The sequence below is a fragment of the Sapajus apella genome, unplaced genomic scaffold, assembly GCF_009761245.1.
Source record: "Sapajus apella isolate SASKATOON/1434 unplaced genomic scaffold, GSC_monkey_1.0 scaffold163, whole genome shotgun sequence".
NCBI lineage: Eukaryota > Metazoa > Chordata > Mammalia > Primates > Cebidae > Sapajus > Sapajus apella.
In genome coordinates this window covers 2,011,553-2,022,476 of record NW_022437103.1, presented here as the reverse complement: position 1 = coordinate 2,022,476, position 10,924 = coordinate 2,011,553, and the positions used below count along the sequence as shown (strand labels likewise).

The window sequence follows — 10,924 nt, the reverse complement described above, 5'->3', positions numbered from 1 at the left end:
GGATAGGACAGTTCCATAGAGTGTTGGAGTTCCTGGACAATTTATGTCCCAGGGATATACAGTTTATCATATACAATTGCATTTTAAGATCGTAAATGTATTGGCATTAAAGAGAGTATGCACAAGAAAAAAAATATGCGTTGTCATAGCGCCTTAGCCTTTAGTATTTTTTCTTGCCATTTTCATGGGCGTGCTTTCTGCCTAGCTGTAACCATAGTTAGCATATAATTTTGTGCCCTGGTATCACGTGGCCACCTCTCAGAAGCATTTTCCCCATGTCTGTGGCAGTGTTCATTGTGTGGCCTCACATCTCATTATCTGGAAAATGGATACAATGATACCTACTCTACTCGAATGTCCTGAGAATACTGTGAATTCACATGGACAAAGGACACCAAGAGAATTTGGCACAGAGGCAGTTCTCACACAGTAGTTCTTTCTCCTATGTAGTTTTCCTACTTATCCATTATCAGAGGATTATTTTTCTTTTTAAAAGGAATTATCTGTTTATGTCACAAAATTTTGGCAAAATATAGAAAAGAAAGAAAACCACATTCAGGTCTCTTCTAAACTGCAGTCACTGAACATTTTGCAATATTTCCTTCTGGCTTTTCTTTCATGCATGTTGATGTTTTATTTAATTGATATCATAAAATGTATACAATTTTGTATTACTTTCACATACCTATTTTATGACAGGCACTTTCCCATGTTATTGTAGTATCTTCATGAATATTTTAAAGTCTGTATACGCTTTCAGCTAATGGGCCACTTTCATAATCACTCACCTATTTGCATCTTTTAGATCATTAGCAATATGCCAACAGTACGGAGAGTGTCCTCTCTCTGAATGGTTTTGGATAGAGTGCTGTTCCTACGGTTTGGACAGGTGCCCAGAGAGGAATTTTTGACTGGGGCCATGGAAATTCTTGCATAGCATTCTTGCATGAGTCTCTATTGCCTATTGTGAGCTGGGCATAGCATGTGCCTGGGAAAAGATGGTGAACAGAGCAGGCATGACCCCTGTCTTCCTGGAGCCTGGGTCAAGTTGGAGAGCTAGCCAATAACACAGGTAACATGTAGCCCATGACAGGGGAAGTGCAGGGAAGGGGATCATGCCACAAGGGTCATGGGCCAGTCTGGGGATGCTGAGTCTGAGTCCTGAAGCAAGAGTGAGCATCAAGATTGAAGAGGTGAGTTTGAGCGTCCAGGGTGGGCAGTTGGTTGAGATGTAGCAGACAAGGGTATGGGGAGGAGCGTGAGGCTGCAGGGATGGGAGCTTGCAAGACTACCCTTTCAGGAGTGGACTTTAACTTTATCCCTAAGGCTCTTAGGGGGACACAGCAGGGCTTTAAACAGGACACACAATGGATTTTTGTTTAGGAGAGAACTTACCTGACTGGAGCTGGGGTAGGAGGGTGCCAGGGCATCAGGGGGACTGTGAGATTCCCAAGAGAGACCTCATCATCCCTTGTTTAGCCACCCCCTGCCGCTGGCCTTGAAGAGGAGAGAACCATGGGATTTGGGTTCTTGTCCGGCTGCTGCTCCTGCTGGTGCTTGTGCTAGTGCAAGGCAAGCGCCCTTGCCTAGGGGGTGGCTGGTCTTTGTTGCTAGAGTGTCGGGGGACCCTTCCCTTCCCACACTTTCTCCAGCCTCCCACTGCCTTGCTCCCTGGGGTCAGTTTCCCTGTTCTTCTCTCCCTCTCCCAGCCTTATCTGAGGCATTACATAAACCCAAGGGCTCTTGACCGAAAGAACTGCATTGTCAAAGTTGTTCAAAGTCTGCCGCTTGCGGCAGATGGCCTGTTGCCATTCACAGGCTGTGTTTTGAAACTGCATCTGCTTCTCCACATCCTTGCTATCACATAAACCATTAGTAAGAAATGTTTGCTTCAAAACTGGTGCAGTGGTTTGGGGCGCTGGGAGGTGCATCTTTTTATTAATTGGTTGATGTCCCAAGAAGGTGTAGGCACGTGGTTACAGGGGGCGCCTCTTGCGGTTACAGGAGGACTTGGAAAGAGGAGCCCCTGAGCCTGCCACCCTAGAAGCGGCTGCTGGAGCCTCTGACATGTTCCTCCTCCGCACCTACGGTAACTGCCTGAGTAGCGAGAGCATCTTTCTTTGTTATTGTCAAGTGGCTTTGAATAATTCTTCTGAAACAGTTGCTTCATCTGGGGTTTGGCTCAGTATTTTTATGATATGGATCAAGTGGACTTGGCCAGAAGACCTGGGGTTTCTTTTTTTTTTTCTTCCCTACATCCTGGGTCCTCTGGGGTCAGTGCCTCCCTGACTTTCTGAAGTTACTCAGTCCTGTGAGTCCCAATCAGTTCAGTCAACAGTTATAGAGCACACAGTATATTCTCTGCCCATGGCTAGGCATGGGGTTACAAAGATCAACACAACGACTTTTTGGCTCTGAAAGGGCTCATAGTCCTAGGCGGGAAACAGGATGGCTAATTTCACAGCTCAGTTGGGTGAGTCAGGCAGATTTGGGATGGATCTGTGCTCTGCCATCCTTCCTTGAGAAGCCTAGGGCAAATGTTTTTGCCCCTTTTTACCACTATTTTCTTGTGTTAAATGGGTATAAGAATGTCTAACTGGCATTTTCACCAAGGATGTCAGTGAGGCTGTGCTCATGAGAGTTGCTGGCCTGGCCCGGGATGGTTCTTGGTCCTGGAGGCAGGCAGCCTCTCTTGCGAGTCGTGGTCATGAGCTGTGGGGCATGGGGCCTGTGGGTTGAAGCTGGTGCAGCATCACCCTGATGCTGACCCCTCCCTCTCTCTCCCCTCTCTTTCTAGCCTGTGACCTCATGACCCAGGGGATTTTGGCTTTGGTCACGTCCACTGGCTGTGCATCTGCCAACGCCCTGCAGTCCCTCACAGATGCCATGCACATCCCACACCTCTTTGTCCAGCGCAACCCTGGGGGGTCGCCACGCACCGCCTGCCACCTGAACCCCAGCCCCGACGGTGAGGCCTACACACTGGCTTCGAGACCACCTGTCCGCCTCAATGACGTCATGCTCAGGCTGGTGACGGAGCTGCGCTGGCAGAAGTTTGTCATGTTCTACGACAGCGAGTACGGTGAGTTGTCAGGTGGGCGAGCCGGGGCTGCTCAGGGACAGGGATGGCCAGGTGCTGGGAGATCTGAGGGAGGGTGGGGCTGTGGACGGGTAGTGGGTGGTCTGTGCTGAGTGAGCCTTCAGGTGATAGGGTCAAACCTTGAGCTTCATGAGAGGTAGAAGAGCTGCAACAACAGCTCCATAGATAGGGACTAAAGTTGCCTAGCAACAACACCTTATCATGATGGCTGAAGTTTGAATCATCTTGGAGGTTTCAATAAGTTATTAATAAACTGCTGGCAGGGATCCAAAAGGCTGTGTGCTGGCAGGGGTGAGGCTAGCCAGCATGGGTCCTCCTGGAGGTCTCCTCTCCAAAGAGTGCCCTTCACACTGGACGGTTGCCGGGCCTTCCTGGCTCCTTGCTTCCGTCTATCCCAGTCTGCCTTCAGTTTCAGGGTCCCAGGCTGGGGCAAAGGTTAGGGGGATGAATGCCCCAAGTGTCATAGCGCCAGGCTGGGGTTGCTGGGTTGGGGACACTGGGTAGGGCTGGGCATGGCTTCTTCGAAGGCCTCTCATATGAAAGCACATCATGATTTGCTTGTTAGGAAGCCACAAAATGGGCTTTGGAGAAATGGCTTCAGGTTTTCTTATGGCTGCTCTGTAAAAACAGACTAGTCCTAGTCCTGAGATAGAATGGTTTCCATGTTAAGTGTATAAACAATGCTTTTTAAAATTATGAGATAATTTAGATTTACATGCAATTATAAGGAGCAATCCAGAGAGATCCAGTGTGCCCTTCCCCCAGGTTCCCCTATGGTTCCATCCTGCATAGCTATAGTATACTATTGCAACCAGAATTTGACACAGCCTGTAGGCCTTGTTCATATTTCAGTAGTGCACGTGTTCTTGCAGGTGTGGATTTACCGCTGTGCATTTTTAAAATCACATGTGTGGATTCCTGTGACCACCAGTCAGGATACAGAGCAGTTCCCTCACAAGGATCCCTATGCTACCCCTTTATAGCCACAGCCACCCCCATGACGTGTTAGAGGGTGTGGGGGACTGATGAGGGTTGGCAGCCCCACGGCCAGTGCCAGGATGGAATGGGTGGACCTTTGAAAGTCCCATTTCGTCTCTTGGTGATATAATTTCTTTGCCAAGAATGTAACTAAGAAAAGAAGTCAGCATATGTTTGCATTTGCTTAAATACTCTTCTCTAAGACTGGAATGTTGTCCTCAGCTCTTGAGCAAATATGCTGTTTGGAGTCTTCCAGGAAGAATTGAAAGAGCAAACAGTCACTGTGCTGAAATAAAGATGAGGTGGATGGGGACAAGGGCGGGACCTGAACTGGACTCTGTCCAGGACCTGGCCTCTCCCTCCCACCCTCCCACTCTTGCTCAGCCCCTGGCCATTTGGGAGGAGTTGGCGATGTTGTAACTGCCCCGAGGTGCCCGATCTTGCAGGGGCCAGACCTTCCCCTGAGTACACTTGGGGCTGGTGGCTCAATCCCGAAGTCCAGCCTGCTCTGAGGCTGGGCCCTGTGGAAAGGTGTGCATGCTGCCAGGGATGGGGGTGCTGTCGTCCAGTGTGCCCAGGCCCTTCCCACCCCACTTTCTCTGGGCACCATTGCTTTGTTTCCACTCTGGCCTGCAGACACAGTTTTCCCCTAGAGCCTGGGAGGGGACCTTAATGGGAGCCTCAGCCGCTGCGAGGGCAGATGATCCGCTCTCTAGCCTGCCCATCTGTCTGGGCTCCTGCGACTCCTGCAGACTAAACAAGGCCTGGTGGCACTTGGCCAAGTCCTGTTTTCTTGTTACACTCCTTACCCTAACTCCACTCAAGGTCCTCAAAGAAAGATGTCCCTGAGCTCCACCTGTCTTACAGAGCTGGCAGCTTTGTTACACTCTTGCAGACATGCTCATCCTGCCCTCAGCCTGCTCTCGGCTTGTCCTGACTCTCGTGAGGGCTGGTCCTCCATGAGTGCTGGACTTGCTGGTGAGGCAGTGAGCTCCAGGAGAGTGGCTGTGTGCTTCCCACCACTGTGGCCCTGCTGCCCACGTGGTACCTGGCACAGAGTAGCTCCCTGACACATTTGTGGATGGAGACATGGAGTTTTCAAGCCATTTTCACACAAGACAAAGGAGGCGTGGGGAGAAAGACAAGGTTACTGGATAGACTGACCTCTGAGTATGAGGTGGCAGGGAAGGGGGCAGGCTGGGAAACAGATTTTATGCTGCAGACACTCCCCTGCCCCTCTTCTGTCCCCAACTCAGAACCTCCAATGGCACCAAAAGCTGTGTTCCTCTTTTCTGACATGGGCACCTTTGCTACCTTTAGTGGGGTTGAAGTTAGTTTCCAACCAGACTGCTCCTTATCAGTAATTCCATAAAGACACCGGGTGACCAGTAGTTTTCATCTGGTGGACCACTGCAGGTGGTTGGTTGAGGCTTCTAGGGAGCTGTGCTGGGAAGGATTCTGAGGCCGTGTCTGGGCTCAGCAGTAGAAAACACCATGATTGGTCTGTGAGTCTTCTATCATGCAAGAGAGGGATTGGCAGAAACCTGCCATGTTTACTGGTTCAGACCCAGAGCGTGGAGGTGAATGGAGCACCCCTGAGCTGGGCTTCTCTGTCAGAAGACAGCATCAGAGCCTGTGTGACCATGGCGCTGTCCAGGGTGCTAGCCCTTCTGAGTCTCGGCTTCCTGGAGGCCGGAGAACTCTTATTGGATTCTGTGCAGGACCTCCTGCCTTTGCCTGCCCTGGTATGACAAGCATTGAGGATTGGTTTCTGCCCCTACACATTTTCTGTAAAATTTTAACCCAGTGCCCAGTGCTTGTCCTGGCTTTCCCCTCATGCCCAGCCCAGCCCCTGCCCATTGCCAACATGCCTGTGTTAGGTGAGCCAAGGCAGCTCAGCCTATCTGCTGTTTGATGCAGCACATCCAGCCCTTGGAGTGTGACTGTGGCTGCTCCCTTGGCATGGCTGGGTGTGGCCTGTCCTCGTGTCACTTGTGGGTGGATACATATTGCCAATATAGCCAAGACAAATGGTGTCTCTGAGTGCCTCAAGCCCCCCACACCCCCACTGACTCACTGCAGCACTAGCTTCGGATGAGCCCAATTAAAAAGCAAATTAAGTGTAAAGACTGTTCTATTCTTTCCAAAGTCAAACAGAAGCGGTTTGGGAATATAGCAACTTTTTTCAATGCTGATCTGCAAGTACCTTTGTGTATTTTACTTCATTCTAACCATCCAACAGCCCTCTGAGGCAGGATTATTGCTGCATTTTACAGATGAGGAAAATGAGGCTCAGAAATGTTCTTTTTAACTTTAGTACCCATGCATTTAGCCAAGGCATCATCCTATTTCTGTAATTTGGTCTTACTAGGCTTTAGCTTCCTACTCCTGTCCCCAGCAGACAGTCGATGCCAAGAAAGAGGGAGGTAGTTTGGAAGGGACATGGCATGCTCTAGGCTGGTGCAGTCACTTTAGTGACTCCCATACATAGGCTCCCTCCTTTGTGGGGTGAGGCCTGATTCTTTCTCGTCTGCCCATCAGCCTCCCCTTAAACTCAGAAATGTCCTGCTCCAGATAGAGCCTGAGGACTGGGCATTTGAGTCAGGAGTTGGAGATCAGAGCAGGAAAAGCCATGAGCTCCAAGACAGAATTTGGCAGAAGAGTGAGAGAGGAGTTGGTATGTATATGGTTTACAAAATGTGAGCTGTGCCATTTGGTAAAATTCCACTGAAAATACTTGTGTGCTTGTTGTGACAGTGAAAGGAAAAATAAAAGAGAAGATGACATTTGAGAGAGAAAATTTGCAGCATTAAAATACCAAAAGTTTGGATCGAAAAGAATGGAGAACTTTCTGAGTTGCCACTTCAAATGCTGGGATATTCATGTGTGTATGCCTTGGCAGGGGGTGTGTGGCGGGTGCTAGTAGCTGTATCCACAATTTCCCTCTAGTGAATAAATTTGGATGAAGGTTGTAATTATGATGAGCTCTTAGATGTCATTGACTCATTCATTCAACAAATATTCATGGAATCCCTACCACATACCAGGTATTTTCCTAGGCACTCATTTTTGATGAAGATACAGATGGGTGGAGTAACCTGGCTAATGCTGCCTGGGCTGGCATTGGAAGTCAGAGCCCAGGGGCATCTCTAGGGCATGGCAGTCCCTTCTTAGCCACTGGGATAGCTTGCAGGCCTGGGATGTGTTGGGAGCTGGGATTCCACAGAAACACAGCATCGGGGCTCTGTATGAGTGACCATTTTCTATTTGTGCTAGTTTAAAAATTATTTTTTTTAATTGAAAGCTACATGTGGTTACGATGTATATGTTCAGTTAAAAGACTAAGAGCATGAACACTCATGAACCCACAATCAGTTTAAAAAATATCAAGGAGCCCTTGTGTGCTTCACCCTGCCCATGTCTCCCCTACAGAGGGAATTAACCACTCTCCTGATGGTGTGATAACGCGTCCCTCACTATCCTTGATAGTTTTTTTTTTCTTTTTATGTGCCTGAAGTTTTGCCAAGTTGTATCTAAGCATGGAAATTTTAAATTTATGCCTCATATATTTAAAACACTGTACATGCATTTCACTGTTTTAGAGGATCCTAAGCCAATTTCTTTTAAAAAAAACTTTTATTTTAGGCTTAGGGGTACAAGTGCAAGTTTGTTACGTAGGTAAACTCGTGTTGTGGGGGTTTGTTGTATAGGTTATTTCATCACCAAGATAGTAAGCCTAGTACCCATTAGTTGTTTTTCTTGATTCTCTCCCTCTTCCCACCCTCCACTCTCCACCCTCCCATTGGCCCCAGCGTGTGTTTTTCCCCTCTGTGTGTCCATGGGTTGTCATCATTTAGCTCCCACTTATAAGCCAGAACATGCTGTATTTGGTTTTCTGTTCCCGTGTTAGTTGGCTTAGATTAGAAGCTTCCAGATCCATTCCTTGATAGTTTTATCATACAAGTATAGGGCCTAAAATACACAATGTTTACTTGGTTGGTTTACGACTCATATATGTGGAGTGACACTTCTGTGATTTTTTTTTCCCCACTCAGCATTAGGTTTTTGAGATTCATCTGCTTGAGGCAGGTGGGTGTATTAATCATTTTTACTGCTGTATTGTATGCCCTGACTTACTTATCCACCTTATTGTCCATGGCATTTGGGTTGTTCCCAGGATTTTGTTATGACCAACAACACTGGTAGGAACATTCTCATATTTGTCTTTTTTTGTGTGCAAGAGCTTTCCAGGGTCTATTCTGAGGAGCAGAATTGCTGGACTCTTGGATCAGTGCATCTTTCCCTTTATTAGGTTAGAACAAACTGTCTTCCAAAGCATTTCTATCTATTCACACTATCATCTGTAATATGTGAGAGTCCTCCAAGACCCCCAACCTCACAAACACTTGTCTTGTTGTTACTTTTAGGTTTCTAGTGCAAAATGTAACCTTATTTTGATTTTAATTTACATTTTCTTGATGATAGATGAGGTTGGGCATCTTTATGCCCATATCTTTATGGGCTTTTATTTTTTCTTCTATGAAACACCTATTTGTAGTTGATATTTATTTGTCTGTTTTTAAAATTGAGCCTTTTCTTTTTAAGCGTGGTAATGTCTTCTTCAAGTTAATTGTTTGTCTTAGTGAACAGAAAGTCTTCATTGTATTGTTGTCAAATGTATTCAACTTTATTTATGGCTAGCTCTCTTGCTTGTCTTGTTTAAGAAGTTCTTTTCTACCCAAATGTTAGAAAGGAATTTTCCTGCCAAAACCTCCCTTTCTATATGGAGAGCAGATATTGTCCTTCTGGCTAGGTATCCACAGCCAGGGCCTGGCTCAAGCCCTGCCTCCCACCCCTGCCCCCAGCCGTGAGCCTACCTCTCTCAGCAGCTGTGGGCTGACATTCCTTCCACCCTGACACTGCTCCACTTTGCCATGCCTTTGGATCAATCTTGTTCTTGGTGGCAACTGGAGAATTCTCATGCAAATTCAGTGCAGCCTATGGCAGAGTGGTTAGGAAGAGCTTCCTGGAAGAAGTGACATTTAAGCAGGTACTTAAATAGGAGTAGCTTTTATTTTTTGTTAGGCAAGCAAAGGGCATGGAGGGCTGGAGGTATAGGAAGAGTGTTCTAAGCAGAGGGGAGAGCTTGCTTCCCTCTTCCCAGAGGAAAGGGCTGGGGCCGTGGAGAGGAGGAAAGATCATGTGGCTGGAATATGGGAATTGGCTAGGGATGAGATTGGAGAGACAGTCGGAGCAGGCTTTTTTTTTTTTTTTTTTTTTTTTAAGATGATCAGAATCCCCAGAAATCCCTGGGAGCCATACCTTGCTACCCGGGTTGCACTCTGTGGTCCTGCTCTTTACACCCAGTCCAGAGATCTGAAGACAGACAAAGGCAATGGGGGTCATTTCTAGAAGGCTGTGGTCCTTTCACTGCCTCCTGTCTGAAGTCACTGGCTGCAAACAAAAGGGCAGAAACTAACACATGCTCAGGAATGATGATCTGACTTAGGACAAACCATAGCCCCAGAGTGTAAGCCAGAGGCAGGGCCTGAATTTCCTAGATGACCCGGGTGTCATGCCAGCAGGTAACAGCTGCAGTCTCTTTAGCCCTTGCTTTGTGCTGGGCGCCCTGAGAGAGCATGATCTGCCCTTGCTCACATCATCCCAACGGCAGCCCCACATGACGGGTTCTGTACTCAGAGAAGTGAAAGGATTTGCTCTAGGTCATATGGCTAGTGAGTTGGGGGCTGACCAGGTCTGGTTCCCAAAGGGTCCACAGCTCTGTTCACAGCATCTTGGCAAAGCTGTGGAGAGCAAACACTGTGGGGGAGTCTTTGCTTAATGTACAGAGATTTATTGTGGCATCGTGGGTGACATCAGAAACTAGCAACAACCCAAATGTCTTTGTTCAACAAATTGGTTAAATATATTATGATATGTACGTTTAACGGAAACTCTAGTTCCTTATGTATTGAATGGCAGTCATTCCAAACATGGTGCTGTTAGCTGACAGTAGAGAAGTAAGAATGGTGCCACGGGTGTTGCTTTGTGTACAAGTGAGCTTCTGTGTGTGTGTATCTGAGTGGACACACACGGTCACTCAAGGAAATGCTACTTAAGGGAGGGAAACCCAGTGGCTTGGACAGGGATGGGAGATGAATTTTTCACTGCATAACTTCTCGTACATTTTTAGTTTTGTATCAAGGGCAAAAGATAAATGAGCAAATAAAAAAGTAAGCATGGATCGTCACCCTTCTCTGCCTCCTGCTTCCTGGGCAATGTGATTGTCTCTGAGCTTCAGCTTCCTCATCTATAGGGTAATTTCTGAGCTGTAAGGGCAAAGCAGCCTGTAGAGTGCCTGGCACATGGTAAGTGGTCTGTATGATCACAACAAAGCATGTGTGGGGACCAGGAGTGGCAGGAACCAGCATTCTTCCCTCACAGCAGGGGGTGTGCGCACTAGGCAATGTTGGTAGAATCTTGGTGCAGGAGATTTGTCTGTTTGCTCCTCCAGTCAGGCTCAGGCTAACCCTTATGTTTAATAGTTAGAGACATGGGCTCCCGAGCAGTCTTCTTGTTGAATCCCAGCTCTGCCGCCATAGCTGTGTGACATTGGACAAATTATTCAACCTCTCTGTGTAACAGTTTTCTCATTTGTAAAATTGGGATACAATACTCATTCCTGCCTGATGGGGTCAATGTGTGGATTAAATGAGTCAATAGATGTCAGGGCTTAGCTTAGTACCCGGTGAATGCTAACTGCTCAGTAAGACTTACTACTCAGAAGCTGTACCCAGTGGTGGTTCCATTGCTGACCATTCTTCCTTGGCTTCCCACAGGAGGCCT

The 10,924-nt window shown here is 47.5% G+C and overlaps 1 protein-coding gene across 3 annotated transcripts in view; it reads left to right on the top strand.

Moving 5' to 3' along the window:
- GRID1 (glutamate ionotropic receptor delta type subunit 1) overlaps positions 1–10,924 on the top strand; it is a 771,066-nt gene that overhangs the window by 170,655 nt on the left and 589,487 nt on the right. For 2 of the 3 annotated variants that reach the window (XM_032266950.1, XM_032266952.1), the window contains exon 3: positions 2,798–3,082. The exons of the other annotated variant lie outside the window; for it this stretch is intronic. In XM_032266950.1, the coding sequence (XP_032122841.1) occupies positions 2,798–3,082 (285 nt within the window). The remainder of the gene's footprint in view (positions 1–2,797; positions 3,083–10,924) is intronic. 3 annotated transcript variants of the gene reach the window in all.